This window comes from Lathamus discolor, chromosome 4, assembly GCF_037157495.1.
Source record: "Lathamus discolor isolate bLatDis1 chromosome 4, bLatDis1.hap1, whole genome shotgun sequence".
Classification (NCBI taxonomy): Eukaryota; Metazoa; Chordata; class Aves; order Psittaciformes; family Psittacidae; genus Lathamus; species Lathamus discolor.
Window position 1 is genome coordinate 2,829,655 of NC_088887.1, and position 18,834 is coordinate 2,848,488.

Sequence of the window (18,834 nt, forward strand, 5' to 3'; positions counted from 1 at the left end):
CTCTCCAATTGCTGTTCCTGATGGTTGTGTCCAGGTGGTGTGGGTCCTGCTAACCACAGGCAAGGAACGACTGCTAGCCCCAGGCCTGTTGTACATGGGGCAGATGGGTGCCCTCTGCCTCTGCTTGGCTTCTATCTCCTCAGCAAAGGAGGGGACAGCTGTGAGCTTAGAGGATGCTCTGGTCCTTGCATGCCTGGCAGCCACCCCACCAAGCCTTATTCCTCCTGAATGACCTTCTGCCTCTGAACCATGCCTCCTTTTAACATGCATTACAGTGGCTTTTCCTACAAGGCACATTTTGATCCTGTAAATGAATTAAGCTGGGCTTGCTTATTGAAGAAGCACCCCTATAGTTTGCAGTGTGGCAGTGCCTGGGAGCAGGCGATGGGAGAGCACAGGCTGCTTGGCCATTCCAGAGCCCAGCTCATATGTTAACAGTTGCTGATAATAGTCTTTGCCACCTGGGATTTCCTGGGGAAAAAGACCATCTTAACATGGACCAACAGAGTTTTCTCTTTTAGAGAGATGCTTTCCTCGTTGCAGCTGTGTTGGAAGCCTTGTCAGGTGCTCTGGGTTCCTTTTTATATATGTGTTTGCTTTAAAAAGTTGCGTATGGAAAGGATACCTGCTGACCACAACAGGTATGAGTGACCTTATGCTGTCTTTGCTGGCTTTAAAGCCATCGCTCATCAGAGCAGACAAACATGGGACAGATCTGTGTATGCTTAAACTCCAGAAGAAGCAGTATATGAAGGGACAATTTTGTTTTATATATTGTTTATGTTAGTAGCTAATTCTTCCTGACTCTGCAATTAACTTTGAGCACGAAGCCAATGGAAAGCTTTTAAAGAGCTCTGCAGTGGGATAATGATTACTTAATCCTGTCTAAGGAGATTTTACTGGAAATAATATGAAATCATATCATATTTTACATGATTCCTTAAGGACAAGACAAAGCTCGGGGAAGTCTTGAGCAAAGATTACTTGAATTCAGGGAGCGTGGGATTATGTCTTTAAAAGTCCTCTGCCATCTGTTTAAAACATCCTCTTTAAAGCATCCTCTTCCAACCTGGCGTGGGAGGCTTCATCTTTTTCCTTTCGAAGTCTCTTGTACAAGGGTGCCCCAGTAAGATTCTTAATCAGTGGGAAAATAATGTCTCTTTTTGCCCCTTGGTTCCTTTCCAGACAGGAGGACTTCCGAATTAACTCTGTCTGGCATCCTCCACAGCTTGAAACACCCTCATGTGGTGTAAATGAAGTATTGAATGGCTCGCTATTGTCAAACAGAGTAGCAGATGCCAAGGGCTTGCAAGAAGCAAGCAAAGGTGGGAGAGAGAAGTGGGTAATACATTGATATGTGCTGATATTGAGGCTATGACTGGTGGGCAGAAAAAGAAGTCATTATTATAAAGGGTATATTATGTGATAGACATCTAAGTATTTGCAATGTACTTAGGAAGGGCAAAAAGTGCTGTGATAGTCACAGTGGTTCTTTGGCTTGCTGTAAAATGGGAAACGAACACTGCTATTTGGTCTACTGCACTTGAAGAAGCGATGTTTTAAATGCAGCAGTGTCTGCAGAGGTTTGTGATTAAGTGCGTCTGATGGGTTTAAATGTTAAATAATTCCATTACAGTCAGGGTAAAAATGGTAATGAACAGCTTGGAGGAGTGAGAATATACTTACATGAAATGGTAAGCAATTAGCTTCTCTCTGTGAGAGTGAATCCTGCAGTTTTCCTCTCATCAGTAGCAAAGTGACCTTTAAAATACGCAGATGACACAGAAGCCATTTCAAAACCCCATTTGATCTATTGTCTGCTGATAAATTGCAGTAAGAATCTGGAATTTACATGGCATAGTAGATTTTGGACTCAGTTTGAAGACTTTGGGAACACTAACCGAAAGCTTTTTAACAGTAGCAATGCACCCTGTTGAATAATGGGACACGTGTTATCAGGGTATTCAACACGGTAAGGAGAAGGAGGCTAAGTTCCTTGTAGCACTTGATGTTATCAATTTGTTTTCTGTTGCTTTGAAGCACTTTTAAAAGTTCATTGTTCTGGCTTCATATTCTGCATATGGCAGCCCAAGAGCCACGTGTTGAAATTCAAATAAAGCACGCTTGTATGTTTGGAATCGACTAACAGCAAACCCCATATGCCTCTTGGTGCTTAAACAGCATCAGCACGATCCGCACAGCTAATCTTTTGACTATGTATTTCAAATAGGAGGGTTAGGGCTGTGGGAATGGGATCTCAGCTGCTAGGTTGTCTGGGCTGCCCATGACGTGGGATTGTACTCTGGCACAAGGGAATAGCCGAACTCTTTCAGTAAAGCCACATAAGGCATAACTATGGCTACGTAATCCACAGGGGAAAAGAGATAGTAAAGTTTCAGGCAAGCCATCCTCACTGCTGAAGGTGATTCACGTGTGAATGCTCCACAGCAGCGTGGAAAAGTCCAACAACTACTGACCTTGATGTAGACTTTACAAGATGGATGTCGATAGTATGGTATATTCCCTCCCTGCTTAGGTATTCATTGTTGCAGCCACTTAAAAACATGCTTGAAGTGGAGCAGTTGAATGGTCTCAAGTGACAAGACCCCAGCTAATTTGTGGGTTTAGTTGGCGGAAAATGGAATTGTATTATTAATGCACATTTGTTCCCTCTGGCCATTGCAATTAATGTTCATTATGGCAGGGCTCGGTACTGACTAGAGAATAAAATTACAGAGTTTTGTGGAAATGGAAAGAGGTTGAGGTTTTGGGGAAAAGAACAGGCAATTTAATGTTGTTCTTTTCTAGAAAAGCACAGGAAGGACTTTTGGACCATAAGAGAGTTCTGACAGTGGTTACTGCAGGCAAATATCTGTGTGTCGCATCTGATGCTCCCAGCTGAAGTCTCCTCTTTCCCTCCTCATTCTGGTTTCGAGCTGTTGGTGTCCCACACAGTCTAAATGTCCTTTGCAGCTTGGAGGTTTAGAAACCATCTTAACCACAAGAGCCTGGGTGTACTCACGCTGCATGTCATAGGCTGGGGATGCTGAATGTAACCGTGAGCGAATGAGGCGGTCACTGCCGTAGCACTGAAGTACCCCAATGCTGTCACATTAAAAAGCAATGGCAAAGGGTCAGAGGCTTTTGGGAGGCTGTGAAGGGGACAGGTTTGAGGCTCCTTTTCTCCCCAGTTTACACCCCTCTATTCTAGCTGACTTGATGGCAGAGGACCGTCAAGACCTGCTTTTGTGGAGTCGCTTTTTCCATAACAGCGCACACCCTGCCTGCTCCCCTTCAGACACTGCCATCTGTCACACACAATCCATCTTCCTCGTGTCATTTGAATGATGGCAAATGCAGTATGTGGCCTGGCAAGGACACCAGGAGTACCGTGTCAGTGGTCAGCTTCTATTGTTTTGGCTCTAGAATACAACTTCAGTGTTTACAGTTTCACTGACTACAGCAAAGTATTGCTCCAAAGACGTCCTCAAGAACGTCACAACCTCGGTGAAATGGCTACCCCTGTACTGCAAAGCTTTCCCATCCTAGAAAGCTACACCGTGAAGCAGCCATGGCTGCCAACTGTGTTTAAGGAGCTCACACACGCTGGTTTGCTGCGTGGTCCCAAGCCGCGATGGTGGGGATGTGAGAAAGAGGGTAATGTACAGTAGTCATTTAAAGGAGATAAACTTGCAGGAACATGGACTGGAGCTCCCACATGACAGTCTGCCTTTCAGCTGAAGATACAAATTTAATCACAAGACAAAAAGTTTATGATCCCATTATGTACAGCTTTGAGCAGCATAGCCTGCTCTGTCCTGCATCAGAGGCCAGTGCACTACATGGTCCTAATGGGAAGGGGGAACAGGGCTTCAGGACAGCTGAATGCATGCCAAACCCACCCTCTGTGATCCTCCTTGAGTGCGAGGAGCTATAGGTCAGGAGTGCTTTGTAGAAACCTACCTAAAAAGCTAAAAGAACATAAGAACCTAAAAGAAAATGGCACTGTTCTAAAGATTGTTCTGTACCGAAGCTTTAAACACAAAACATCTTTGTGCGCTTCCTTGAAAAGGATAATGTAGATGTATGGAAGATAGATTATGGCCGTATTAGGTGAATATATACAGTCAACATATACGAATTTACAGATACATTAAGTCTATGTATACTATATAGTTCAATTAGGAGTTTTTCTGTATATTAATGAAAGCATCCTGCGAATAACGTGCAAACATTCATATGCCAAACGAAAAATACCTGTTCATTTAAAAAATACTTCCTTACAGGCAAAACGGAGGAGTAGTGGAATATATAACCCTTGGAATTTCGTTTTCAGCCTTTATTCATTTGACAGTGAAAAGTTATCTTTCAGAGCAGTGTTTGTTGGGGTTTTTTCACTAGCATATGATGGAGCAGACCAGTTGTCTCCATGTCCTATGTGAAGAGTATGGAAATAGTATGTTTGTAGATACTTGTAAGAAGCAGTTAAGAGGATTTGCTGACAAAGCATTATCCTTCAAATACGTCCAATAATGCGAGGGAGAAAGAGTGTCTTAGAGGATCCGTTATGCGTATCATAGCAAATCCAGGAATCGTGCTGGACAAAATGCTTTACCCCACAGCTAAACGCAGTGTAAGGCAAAGCGTGAGACTGACTGCACAGGTGGAAAGGATTGAGGCTGCCCTGTCTTGCTCCTTAAATCTGCTGCCGTGATGGCTCTTGTCAGGTGCAGTGCATAAATTGCTGCAGCTAACACTGACTGGTCAACATGGTAAGCCCCATAGCATTGGCCCTCCGTATTGAGGGCAGCATCACATCCAAGCTCACGGAATGATCCCGGTACACATGGGGCAGCCGCTCACGTACGGCTTCCCCTAGAGAGGGAAGCGCACCCCAACAGCGTTACCACTGCCCAGCGCAGGCGCACAAAGCCACGGGCACCCGCACACTTCCCCAGCCGGTGCCACCAGCAGCACACGCTGGCTCGGGAGAAGCCGGATCTCAGGTGCTGGGCTTGCCGGAGCCGTGCCTGCGGCCGCCGGAGCCCAAACAGGTCCATTCGAGCCCTGCGGCCGGGCCCGGGGGTGCCGAACGGGAAGCCATGCGGCGGCTGCCGGTGCCGCTCGGCGGGCAGGGGCACCGCGCTCCCCGGGACGGAGGCCACAGCACCTGCCGCAGGCCGCGCTACCGGTGGGGCGGGGCCAGCGGCCGGCAGCCAATGGCTGCTCTCCCTGCCGCGGTGACGGCGCCGCACCTGTTACATAAGGGGGGCGGGCTGCCGTTACCGGCTCTAACCCCGCCGGCCCTGCTGCTGACGGCCGGGCCTGGCCCGGCTCCTCGGGCCCGGGATGAGGTCTCCGGCCGGGAAGCAAGGCGGCCGGCGGCGGCGGGGAGCCATGGCGGACGGTAACGCGGACTGGATGGGCTCGCTGCCGGCGGCGCTGCGCTCCTACCCGCTCTCCAACCTGGCGATCCCGGGTAGGGCGGTGCGGCGGAAACGGGAGGGGTTGTCTGGGTGCCGGAGGCGCTGGGGCCTAAGCCTGGGCCTGTGCCCGCTGGGGTGAGCCTAGGCTGGGGTCTGGCTCCTCGAAGGGGCCTGAGCCCCCGGAGGGAAGTGCTCGACCGGCGCTGCCCGCGGGGTGTTTGCTCGCTGTTGGGTTTAGGCTGGGTCTGAGAGGCCCTGTGAGAGCTGACGTGAGTCCCGTGTGTTGTGAGAGAAGAAGGAGAGCTTAATCTTGTGTCAACACTGCTGAGAGTCTAACCCGTTGGCCTTCTTGTTTTTACTGGCTTTAGAAGAAGGTAGCTGTGAGCGCTGGAGGTCCTGTTTGGTGTTTTCCAGCTTGTTTAAGCAAGGCTAAAAGCAGGTAGGGAAAGAGGTTTGTTTATGTTGACCCTTACAACCGGAGGTTCACCACATGGAAACTGCCTTTTTATAGCAGGACTTAGGTGGGTTGTCAGATAGGAGAAGAGTGCAGCGTCGTTCTGGAATCATACAATCATAATGTAGTTTAGTTTAGAAGGGCCTTCTATAGGTGTTCTAGTTCTAACCCCCACTGCAATGAACAGGGGTATGTTCAACTAATGGGGTTGCTCAGAGCCCTGTCTGACCTGAGCTTGGGTGTTTTAAGGGATGAGGCGTCTGCTGCCTCCTTGGGCAACCTGTGATAAGTGTTTCACCACCTTTATTTTAAATGTCTTCCTTATATCTAGCTTCTGTCGGCTGTCTTTTAGTTTAAAACAGTGCGTTTTGTCTTATTGCTACAAACCATACTAAAAAGTCCTGCTTGAAAGTCCGCTTTAGGTACTGGAAGGTTGCTGTAAGGTTTCCCCAGAGCCTTCTCCAGGCTGAACAGCCTTAATTCTCTCAGCATCTTTTTATAGGATATCCTTCATTGGGATATTATTGGCCAGTTTAAGAATTGACTAGGTGAAGTGTCATCACTTCTAGTTTATGAATACGTAAACGGATAAATGAGGAAGACAACAGATGGCCCGAAACTTAGGAGTAGGCTGGCTTTCCATCTGTAAATAGCAAAAGAAACCCCTCTAATACTGCTTTTAGATGTCAATAGGGAAGACTTTAGGGGCAGCTATTGTAGCAGCTCATTCTAATACTGAATGCTAGACTCTGGCTGCTAGTAGTACAGGCTTGATTTGCATGGCAGCGCCTTAGCTTGTCAAAATCCTTTGGGTAAATGTTAAATAGAGGACATGTTTTGGATATATGTTATGTAGAGACAGTTCCTGAGAAATGGACAAGTTCCTTTTTTGTGCCAGCAGAGATAGCCAAAAGATACTTCAAGCATGTAGAGGAGGGGCTATGGGCCTCCCGTGGTGTAGGTACTACAGCACTCACTGCTGCTTCACCTGAAATAGTAGTAAAAAAAGTGAGAAGAAAGGCCTCAACTCAAGTGAGAAGTGGTTTTGTCTGTGCTTAAGGGCTGTTTATCCCTCTCTGGGCGCATTTACTTCCTTTGCTGGAGTGATGAACTCAACTGGCTTGGTTTTGTTTGGGTTTTTCGTTTTCTTCTCCTGATTCCCAGTCATCCTTTGCAAATAGGAGCAGAGATTTAACTCTAGGGCTTGAAACCCTGAAACTTGTTTTAGCTTGAAATAAAGCCAGCATTCAAACCCATAAAACTTGGTTAGTTTTTTTGTACCTCACACTTGGGGAAAAAGGCAGCATTTGAAAAATTATACTTTTTTTTTTTCTGAAAAGGACAAAATGTTGGTGTTATGGGGCACAGAGAAGAAACTGGTTAGGTTTTATTGTATGATGTTGTAAGTGGGAAAGTCTTAACTAGCTGCTTTGTATAATGCTAAGTATATCTGGTTCTTTGTTGCAAGCACTTCTGCTTTTGGAGCTGCTTCTTTTCACTGGCTTTAAAAAAGATAGCTGTGACCTGTGGGGTTCTTTTTAACCTACATGATTCTGTGATTCCCCAAGCTATTTCCTGTGGTCAAAGTCATGCTACCTGAGGGCAGAGAAAGTCATTATTTGCTCAGACCTTGGAATCAACCTGTTGGCAAATGATGTTTAAGTCGGATATTTAATAAAGTATGTCAGTTTGGTGTTTGTGATGATTTAACTGTCTTCAGAATGGAGAGAGACTTTTGAATATTCAGGGTCATCTTCCAAAGCTTGGGCTTATCTGCTGTTTCTATTGGGAAAGAAACCCAAATTGTAGGCAAAATGCTAAACCAGTATGGTCTTGTTCAAGGAAAAGAGATGAGGTTTTCCATGCAGTCTCGTGAGAGAAGGCCTCTTTCATGATGAGAAACTGTCAAATATGAAGTAACTATAATGTCATCAACTTCCACGCATGCAATATACTCAAACCAACTAAAGCACCTTCAACTGATGACCTTCTGTGAAACTCTAGAGGGTTTTCTCTTAATTATACTCCAGGCTAATCCTCTTTGAATGTGGGTCTAAAAATGAACTCTTAACCATTTTGATTGCAAATGTGACTCTTGGCAGGGCTTTGTATGGCATTTGTTTAATCTCAAGCTGCTTTACTCCAAATGATTTTATGAAATCACGTGCTACTGTGAGACTTGTTACTTTCCTTGGCCATATGTTAATCTGCATCCTGTTAGTTGTGTTATTGCTCTGTTGAGAAATGGAACACAAGAGAAAGCTGCAGTGCTCTTGCTGATCAAGTTTTGAAGTAAATCAGCTGTTTAAAAGAATTTGGTATAGAAGCCTAGCTTGTTTCTTGCTTGTACTTGCATGCTGTTAATTCATAGCACCGTGGCATGTCCAATTTGTACTGTTTTAGACAAACTACTTGTCTAAGTAATTTCTGCAGTAATGTAAATAACTAGGTGCTAGGATTTGAGCAATCTTGCTGCTTGTGAAGATACAGCACCATTTTTCATTTTCATCAAGCTTTTACATGAATACTTGTATTAGGATGGGTGAAACACTTGATCTTTCTCAAGGTGCTTTCTCTCTGAGATCATGAGCTTGTGGCTCTTATTTTTGAGACAGCAGAGCAATCTAGCAGATATTCACTGCCAAATACCAGTGTTTGCTTATTGAGTGTTTTGTTAGTCCAGGCTCCAAGCTCCTGGATAAATGTGATGAGCTGATGAGTAGTCAGTTCTGTTTTCCTTTAGGTCTCAGTAATAATGCATTTCCTTAACCCTCTCTGGCTTATTCCTTCCTTGAATGATTAAGAGCCATAATGTAACAGGTAGGTATACTTTGCAGTTTTCAACCAAGCTATATCCCTATATTGGCTCCCCGTTCTGGTAAGGATGGGTAGCTGTGAGGGTTTTTTTTTTACCCAGTACTGATTTTCTTTCCTCGTCTTCCGAACAAAAGTTATGATCATTTAGGTAGGGATCCAGTGCTGCTTGCAGGATCACTCAGGATAGTTGTGGGTACCCTTTCATAATAGCAGCAAGCTAATTAAATGCCTCTTCTGTCCCCTGCCTACTCTACTCTTACAAGTCTGAAAGTGTGTGTTCATCCAGCTAGCCTGATGAGAAAGCTTTTCCGTGTTAATGATGGCTTAGAGGGATTTTATTTGTAGAAGCGTTCCTGTAAGAAAACCTTGAGACAACTGTTTATGGGATTGGGCAAGCCCCAGGATGGATGCTGGAGCACGTGGGTGTCCTGCGGGAACATGAAGGTTAACCTGATGTAGTGCTGTTGATGTAGGCAGGACACAACAGGTTGAATGGCTGTATATAGATGGTGTGGGTTTTCATGTTGTTATGGGGAAACACCTGGTATTTGTAAAAATTAAGTTTAGTTGGGGAACCATTAATTTGAATCTGAATTCAGGTCAGGTTGTTAGGAGTCACTGAGGTAAAGAGCTGAAAAACACAAAACTTGGTGGGGGGGAAATAAAATGTTTTACTTCAGCACTTTGAAGTGTGATAATAAGAAAACCAAAACCCAACCTTATACCAATGTTTTTGCCTTAGAGTGTAGGATTTCTTATTTAATCTTGGGAATGTAAATGTTTCTTTGTTAGTCAAATTTTGTACATCTAAGAATGACCTGAAACACCACCAAAGTCAGGTTTTTAGATGCTGTACATGTAGAACTGAAGGTTGTAAGGCACTTTGTTCCATTGATGTGGAATGTGCAGGCAGGGCAGCCTGTCCATCTGGGAGAGGTAGGGCAGCTCTTCAGTTGTGGCTTCTGATGGTGTACAGATGATAGAACCTTTTCTGTCATCTTCTAGTGATGCCAGCTGGTGTGTTCACTCTTATTCCAAAAGCGTGTGGAAGGATGGCTGGGATCTCATTTCTAAGTAATGCAGAGCAATTGGAATGCAGAGCTGTTGCTGTCTGCATCAGGCTGGATGTTTGGTGGTGAGTTCTGTGAGATGCTTGGTTATGGGTAGTTGGAGCTGATTAAAAGACGAGCTTTGCAGTTTCAAAAGCAGTTTTATAACAGACAAAAACCTATTGGCTCAAGTGTGTTTAAAATAAGACTGTACAAGACAATATAAGTAGTTGTTAATAATGTCTTTAACTTGACTGTTCACTGATCTCTGAGGATAGATGTGTCCCTGGCCTTCTAAAATAGTAAATCTTTGTCTTCTGCTCCAAACAACAGCACTAGTCAAGCTGCCTTATTTTTCCACTGTGACGCATGCACACTTTTCATTAACTTTCTGACCAACTTTTAATTGAATAACTTTCCTGAGTTTATTCATGGTAGTGTCAGTATGACTGTGGCCAAAACTTTCAGTGCTATAGCATGCCACTGTTTTCTGCCCTTCTCTGGGATGATCTCCCCAAAAGCCTGAGGCAGAAGCCTAATGTTTTTGATCTAAATGATCAAAGACTTACAGAATAATCAGTCCTAGAAAACAAAGCTGTACAAATACAGCTAGTATTTGAAGTCTTAATGAAGAGCAGCCCTAAAAGCCAAGCCCATAGCTAAGCCTAAAGGAGGTATGCAGAGCGTGGAGGCGTGTTTGCTGTGATGACAAGCTGCTGTGAGTGACTGCATGGTGCCGTGGTGTGACTGCTGGGTGCTTGCTGTGCTCATGTCTCAGGCACGTGGGGAATACCTGGTGCTGGTGGTGCCCTAGGCATCTCTTGTACATCTCCCAGCAGTGTGACTGCTCGCCAAAAGCCCTATGGTCTGCTTGCCTTTTAGGTGGCCAAGCAGAATTGAAATGCTTCTTAAAAGAAGCAAGCCACCCTGTCCAGTTACGAACTGACCATGGGGATCTTACTAGATTTGGCTGTTGGTTTTTTTTGCTCTTAAACCTCTGTGATCCTGAGGCGAGCTGCTGAACTTCCTAATGCTGTGGTTTTCTGTGTTCATGGGCTGGTGCGTACTCCGGATGCGCCTCCTCAGAAGAGAAGTGGTGTTGAACTTAAGACTGCATCCTCCTTGCAAACAGTGCTTCTTTGGAGTCTTAATTAAAAGGATCATTGAATCAGCTGAACTGGCCATCTGTTGGGTTAAAGCTCAGAAGGAAGAAATACATAATGTTCATGTTCTGATTCACAAAGGTTTATTTTCCTTCCCACTTTTCCTTCCCTGCCCATTGAGGTAGTGATGGTCAGAAGAAAGGATCTGCATAAAAATGGTGATGTTGGATATGATTTGTAAATGCAGAATTTTTATGTGGAACTTCTCCTGAGGTGTTTTATTACCTGGGTAGTCTTCTTGATTGTAGCAGCAAATCTCAACTCTTGTTATTAATATGCTATTCAACTGTCTGGACCACTGTTTTGATGAGAATACTAATGGAAGCTTTTCCACTATTCCCAAGTATCAAAGTATTTCCTTAGTGCATCTCTGAGTGGTGTGGCAGACACTGGGTCTATGCAGAAGATCCCCTAGAAAGCCAGCCTTGGATGTTATGGTTTCCCTTTCTAAAGGGCTGCTGTAATCTATTCTGCCAAAACCCAGTTGTTCTTGAAATGCCAAAAATCTTCTTCAGACAGTATATGAATATCTTCATTATTTTTTTTATCAGAAAAAACTTCCTTTTTTTTTTGTTTAATTAAAATCTATGTCCTAAAGAGTTACAGTTGTAGTTGAAACAGAAAAATAGTGGTGGTCTAAGTGTTGGTGCTCTTGTATGTGGTATGAAAGTTCAGTTTGCCTTCTCTTCCAGGAAAGATGTAAAATAAAGGAGAAATAATGTGTAATGAAAACAAGAAAATAGTTCTAAGAACTTTCTTGGAAGAGAATGAGTCGTTGGTCCGCACATTTGAGTTGTCACGGAAGAAGAATATAGGACCTCAAACAGCAGGGTTTTTTTTCTCTTAAGAACAAGTAGATCCATGCAGGCTCTGAAGTAACAGAACTGTATTGACACTTTTTGCTTTCCCAGTGCAGATAGATGAGGTTGCTGATAAATGGGAAGTCACTGTTAAATCACAAAACCACCTTAATGGCATTAACTCCATCCAGTGCCAAATAGTTTTCTTCTGGCTGGAAAGAAAAGCAAACTACCATTTGATAATGTCTGAGCATGTTTTAAACAGTCCTGTTTCACCCTTTCAGTTTGTACCCTTTTTCTTGCCCCACATTACACCTCCAGCCCTCAAAGGGGCAGTGGGGGAAATGAGGGTAATTCTTTCATAAGGACAACAAGTTTTCCTAAGAGGATTTGGTCTGTACTAGACTTTGTCTTCCCTACTGTGACTGCATTAAGAATACCTAAAGGATTATTTTAGGTTTCTAATAAAATATAAGCATCTGAATAGATTTGGATCATTAATTATCAATAGGACTTCTGTTATTTCTGACTTGCCTCCTTTTGCTGGGCAAAATAATAGGAACTATTGGATTTGCTTTTCATCAGTGAAAAGCTTTTAAGATGCTAATCTTTTGATTAGTCAATCTGGATCGTTCATGACGTGAATCCTGAGGACTTCAGGGCTTTGAGAGACACGTTTGTTTATCCTGGTTTTCCTCTCAGTTCTGGCATACATGGGACATTTGATTTAGTAGAGTACTTGTGGGATGGCTTTAACTTGCTAGTACTTGCATCCTGTGTTTTTACAACTTGATTACTGTGCTTCTAAGATGTCTTGGCTATGTAATGTTTGCTGTGCTATGTCATGTGTGGTGTTTTGTAATATATGGGGAATGTGCTTCGTCCAGTGAGCAAAGCTTGCTCTAGGAAGTTTGGCATAGCTTCAGCGAGGGTGACTGTCCATAAGCGACCCGTCAGTACTTTTAGGCAGTTGGTACACTATGTGACTCTTGCTTCTTATGAACGTTTAACATAAGAGGAGGTTTTGCATTTTTTCATTCCATTAATATTCCATTAATATAAAGATCAAATTATTCTCATCTAGTTACAGTCATTGACAGTGCAGTCTCCTGGTCTGTTGGTTTCATTTATTGCTTCTTGGTTAGCCAGACGTTTTGCAGGCATCTTAATAGGCATGTTTGTGTCTGGGGGGGGGGGGCGGAATAAAGGCATGTTTTGCCTTGTTTTCAAGTAATTGGGAGTGTATTAATTATCTTCTATGTTGGAAGTTATCTGCGCTTTGCATTCTATGTGGTCATACCTTTAACATCCCTTAAAGGTAGACTTAACAAGCTTGCAAAAGGGCATAAGAGTTGGTGAAATGGTGTTCATTCCCATTTCTCCACTGCAGCTGTATGTGCCCAAACTACTGACATGCAAACAAAAGATAATATGAAGTGATGCAACTAGTAATTGTTGAACTTCAAGGCTTACTAACATTCTTTTGATGAGTGTCATTTGTTTGAGCTACACCATGGGTTAATTTGACTTGTCTGTGACTAAGCAGGGTAAGGACTAGACACACTATGAAGTTAGACTCTGCTGTAGATGCGATGATAAAAGGCTGCTTTCTAATAATTAGCAGAAAGACTTCAACAAAAAAAAAGTCATCCTGAACAGTGAAAAACCATCTATTTAACATACAAATTCAATTAACAAGTGATCTGTTTAACACACAATTAACCTGAGAAATTAGTGTAAGGAGAATAAAAAGAGGCTTAAAGATATAAATAAAAATTAATCCACGGTTGCACTAAACTGGGATAAATTTAAGAGGACTAGCCATAATCTTAACAATCTGGCATCTAGAAGATGGTTCTTTAATACCTCTGTAACAATATCATAGCCTTTGATAGCTAAGTGTCTGGGCATTTGGTGGAATATGACTGTTTTCCTTGAAGCCTTCCAGTCCTTGTCAGATGGAAGGAAACCAAAATAGAGCAGTAATTGTCTGTTGCTAAGAGCTGCCAGCTGATTATTAGTCCCTGAACTTTGTGTGGACTCTTTCACACTTAAATTTAGTGCTTGCTGCTTTATGCTGCACATCTTCAGCCTGTTGGAAGCAATTGGCAAGTTATCATCATCGCTTGGTTTTATTTCCTGTGTTTAGCTTACTTTTGTGGGAGGAGTTGAGTGTCCAAGTGATGTCATGTCACTGGAGCAGTTCAGTAAAGCTTGCAATCTGAATGGTAGTCCATTCTTATGTACAGTTTCTTTCAGTGTGTTGCATGTGCAAGAACATGCCTCTGAGGTTGTTCAGACTGGGCTTGTGGCCTTAGTTGGCTTAAAAGACAGCAAAGTTCCTTGGCTTTTCTTTGCCTTTTGATTTCCAGTCTGTAAGATAGAGGTTATAAATACCTAGGTTCATTAGTTGTGTTGTTCACAGTTAGCAGGTTTAGGGAACAGTTTTAGGGACTCAAGATCGGGTGTCTTTTATGCTAAAAATGTCAGGTACCATCTGAAATGTTGTGCTGACAAGACTTCTTGAGCTTATTTTTTGCTTCATTAGAGAAGTGGTCAGTGATGTTCAGGCAGATGCATGCCATTTGGGTGGTGGGAAGACAGGCTGCAAATGATTTCTTACACGTAGTGAAGACCTCTGTTTAGGTTATGAGTTTTGTGATGCTTGCTCTGTTCAGGAGCTGCCAGCCCTGTTGCTGTTACTGTACAAGAAAGCTGCAGCATCTAGTTATTTTCGCACATCCTTGTGTTAGATGTGAATTGAGAATGTTATTAGGAGCTCTAACACTGATCCGCAGACAAAATGGAGCTGGTCTGCTCTGTGCTTCTGGTGTAGGCTCTAGCCTCTGCATTTTAAATTGTACAGAGTTGGGTTGGTTTAGGTTATGCTATGTCAAAAAGCAAGACGCGCTGTGTCGGCACCAGTCAGGCTCTTGCAATAGCTATGGTATGGCTGGGCCTTTGGTGTCATTTAGGGGGTAGGGTGAAGGAGAGCAGGGATTATTTTGACATCATGATGCAATCAGCTTAGCATGTAGCTTAACATCACAGCTAAGCTATATTGAAAGCCAGTGACTGAGCTGGTAACATAGCACAGTGATCTTGAATTTAAGAAGGGTCTGGTGGATGATGTAGATCCTCACCTAACTCTTACCTCTCAGCCTAGCAAGTATCAACTGTTGTTGCTTTAGGTTTTCAGTTAGCCTTCTTTCAGCTTGCCAGAACAAAAATGTTCTGGGTCTAGTTTCGGCCCAGATGCTTCTCACAGGCTGTGGCTGGCGTTCTGTAAATGACCATTGATAATATAATTGAATTTCTGCTGTTCCTTCCAACCTCAGTATTGATGATGCTCCCCTGTCCTTCTTAGGAGGTGTTCTTCTACCACCCATGAAAAGGAGAACTTGTTTGTTTAGGTGCTCCTGTTTGTGTTCTGCGTAATTATATCTAGGTATATGTATTGATTTGATTGTAACTGTTAAGTTCCATTTCTGAGGCTTTTGAGCAGAGCCACAGGGCAGGAGTTGTTAGGATCTTCTCTAACTATAGAAGCATATCGCATATAGTTCAACTACACAGATAACAGCTGCCCTGTTCAAGAGTGCAGTGAGTGGCAAAAAAGTTGCATGTGCTTGTGGCTTTTTTCTTTCTTGTTGCTTTTTAGAGCTAGAAATAGAATTTGGTTTTGAGTGGAATAAGTTAGTTTTTTTGTATCCTTCAGTGGGCCTTCTACGTGGCAATTGGCAAAGGAAGGCTTTTGTAGCTGTAATATGTGATCAGGTTCAGGAAAAAAAGCTGCTGCTTAGCCTGGGTTTGGTTAACCAACTCTGATGCCAGAGTAAATTGTCATTCATTAATAAGCCGAACTTATCAGTGACAGTAAGGGAGCATAATGGTGCAAGTGAGCATAATGGTGCAAGTGACTTGTGTAGGCATCTCTCTAGAGGCTGCTGTTCAGTCCTAGTTAAAATGAAAGTAATGTTTCTTATGGCCTTATTCTAGCATCTTAAATAATTTGCTACAGTGACCTAAACAGAGGAAGATATTAAAATGAATGCAACTTGAAGAGGAAAAAGCAAGGCAACACCAACACACACACACTCTCACACACATAAACTCAAACAAAATGCCTTGTGACTTCTTGATGCAGAGATTCATTCAGAGGCCAAAGACGAGACCCTTGTGATTGAGGTCAACTATGCAAACACCGGAGGAGCTGGCAAGACTCATTCTGCTGCTAGGGGGAGTATGTGCAACTCAGGTATCTGTGTTGCAGCTTGAAGTATCAGCCAGGCTTTATATAGCTTCTTCTGAAATGTCTTCTAGGTGTTTGATCCTGTATTTTGTTTGGGATTACACATTTGGAAGTGGGGGCAAAAATCTAGGTGTCACTCCAAAACTGACAGCTACTTTTTGATGTAGTTTAATGTGATAGGTACTAAAGAGCTTCTTAAGCTGACATCTTTTTAAAATAGCTTTTTTGTTACTTGCCACTTCTTTTTAGAAGACTGAATGGAAAGCCCTGTAAGAGGCGTACTCTTCCAACACTGAAGAGTTCTTGAAGAATTCATTGAATTAGCTTGAATATTCACTTGTAAAGCCTGAAAACTAACCTTCATGGTTCCTTTTCAGTAGTTTCGAGCTAGTAGAAATGGAGCAAGAGTGCATTTTAGGTTGTTGTGAACTGATGTTTGTGCAGACTGTTCTTTCATAGGGATTAAAGAATCCTGACAAGATAATCCAGTGGAGATCATAATCTTGTTTATAGCTCTGATCTTGCCTCACAAGAAATGCATCAGTCTTCTAGTGAGAGCTGATACACAAATGGAAGGTGTGAGTAAAGGTGGCTGTGGGCACCTCAAATGTTGTCTCAGAACTGGAAACTGCAGGTGAGGGCTTAGGGGTTTTTAGCAGAGATGCAGACTGAGGTAGAGGAGGAAATTCTAGTTTAGTACAGTCCCAGAAGGAGGGACAAGAGCCCTGCAGCATGAGGAAAGGAAATGCAGATCCTGGCAGCATGGTTCATGCTCTCTGTACCCCAGGGCAGCTGGAAAAAGAGTTGCTTGTGGTGTCTGGAGGTGAAGATGCTTTCCCTGCACTTGAAGTGGATGTGCAGCTATCAGGTGCGGTTTGGCTCACTGGGGAAACCCTCACCTGCTGCCCTGAATTAAAAAGGGAGGCAGGGCTGTTAGAGCTCCTTTACATGCTAGGGCTTCACAGGGACATCATGTCTGAAGTGGTTGCAGCTTCTTGGCCAGAATGCTGGTGCCTGATGTAAATGGTTAGAAATCCCTGGTAAGCCTCAGTCTGTAGTAGATCAGCTTCTGCTCATCTTTGCTTTATGCTGCTCTAGTACAGAGATAAACTGAGATAAACTGAGATACACTGCCCTATTATTACTTTGTTCTGTTATTGACTTGGATAACCTAGGGATATGGGCTATTTCATTGACTCTGAAGCTGTTGTTTTGATGAGTTTTGTTTCTATTCGCTACTGCTTTTTCAGTTGGAGGGTTTTTTAGTAAGCACTTATTTTGTGTGCTTACTGTTGCAGAGAACTGTACGATGCGGTTTCTCTGCCAAGGTTACAGGCTGTGTTAGAGGAATTTGCTCGGACACTAATTATTTAGGCAGGGACTGGTGATTTTGATGGTTGCTTGTCTTTTTGGCTTAATTTTATATTCACTGTACTTGGAGCCACTCAAAGGCACTGCCAGGAAAACACATTCATGAAGTAGTTTAATGTGAGCTTGATACCTAACCACCCAGAGTGTTCCACCTCTAAGTTCATCCAGTTCTTGCTTTCTATACAAACTATTAATCCTTTATTTACCATCTTGTGGCTTTAGTGAGATGTACTGGTAAGATGGGCATGTACCGATAGATCCCTCTGTCCATCACATGAATGAAGATATCTTTTGCAAAAGCTTTGGTGTGTTGTCATGATTGGATTTAGCAGGTAGAATGAAAATAAAGCCTCATTCTGATAATAGAGCTAGAGCTGTATCTCAAACTAGTGGTACACCAGGCTCTGGGAATGCTTTGGAGATATATTGGTAATTTGTAAAGGCAGGTAGGTTAGAAGGAAATATCCCTTGGCCACTGATGTTTGCCTTATGATCATGATTTTCAGAGTGCACTGAAACTGGGAGCTTGTGCAAGAAAACCATGCACACTGAGAAACTTAAACATAGCTCTTGTTGTGCCGTTAGGGGAAAGAAAGGTGTAGAGGACAATCTGAAAGATGTGCATTTGAGCTTAACTCTGTGATCTTGCCATGCAGGTGGGGCTTATCACTTCACTGGGAACATGGATGTGTATGTGTTTGGTGAGTCAGTTTTCTGTAATTAACTCTTCGTGGCTTTTTTTTCTCTAGGATCACACGATTCGTTTAGCTACTGGGTTGATGAGAAATCTCCTGTGGGACCAGACCAAGCAACAGCCATCAAACGTCTGGCCAGACTTTCTTTGGTTAAAAAGATCATGAAGAAATGGTCAGTGACTCAAAATCTGACTTTCAAAGAGCAGCTGGAAAGTGGGATCCGCTACTTTGATCTCCGGGTATCTTCCAAACCTGGGGAAACAGGACAAGAGATTTACTTCATACATGGCTTGTTTGGCATTAAAGTACGGGATGGGCTGAAGGAAATTAACACCTTTCTTGAGCAGCACCCCACAGAAGTAATCTTCTTAGATTTCAATCACTTCTACGCCATGGATGACAGCCATCACTTCTTCTTGATCAACAGGATCCGCTCAGCATTTGGATCCAAACTTTGTTCCGTTGAATGTGTAGAATATGTGACTTTACAGTACATGTGGGAGAAGAAATACCAGGTAGGAAAAGGCTGTGTAATGTTTTTTCAAACCCAAAAGGTGAAGATATAAATAGAGAAGCTGGGTGTCATTATCACTCAGAGGTGCTGGAGCAAGGATGCTGCTGACAGTCATATTTGAAGCCTGCTAGGGCCTCCTTTATGTAGTGCGCATGCTTCCCTTCACTTAGGCATGGCTGTGTAGCCCCTCAATCCAGGGTCTGTCTTCCAAGCATGTGAATTAAATATCATCATCCTTGAATCTTGTGCTTCTTACATATGGCTTTCTCTTCTGGAAGAGCATCTTGTGCTGA

General features: G+C 43.2%; 1 protein-coding gene across 2 annotated transcripts in view; it reads left to right on the forward strand.

Annotated features, from left to right (window-relative positions):
* Positions 1 to 5,295: 5,295 nt before the first annotated feature.
* PLCXD2 (phosphatidylinositol specific phospholipase C X domain containing 2) overlaps positions 5,296 to 18,834 on the forward strand; it is a 50,971-nt gene continuing 37,432 nt past the window's right edge. For both annotated transcript variants that reach the window (XM_065676020.1, XM_065676019.1), the window contains exons 1-2: positions 5,296 to 5,479; positions 18,082 to 18,542. In XM_065676020.1, the coding sequence (XP_065532092.1) occupies positions 5,350 to 5,479; positions 18,082 to 18,542 (591 nt within the window). In that variant the 5' untranslated portion in view covers positions 5,296 to 5,349. The remainder of the gene's footprint in view (positions 5,480 to 18,081; positions 18,543 to 18,834) is intronic.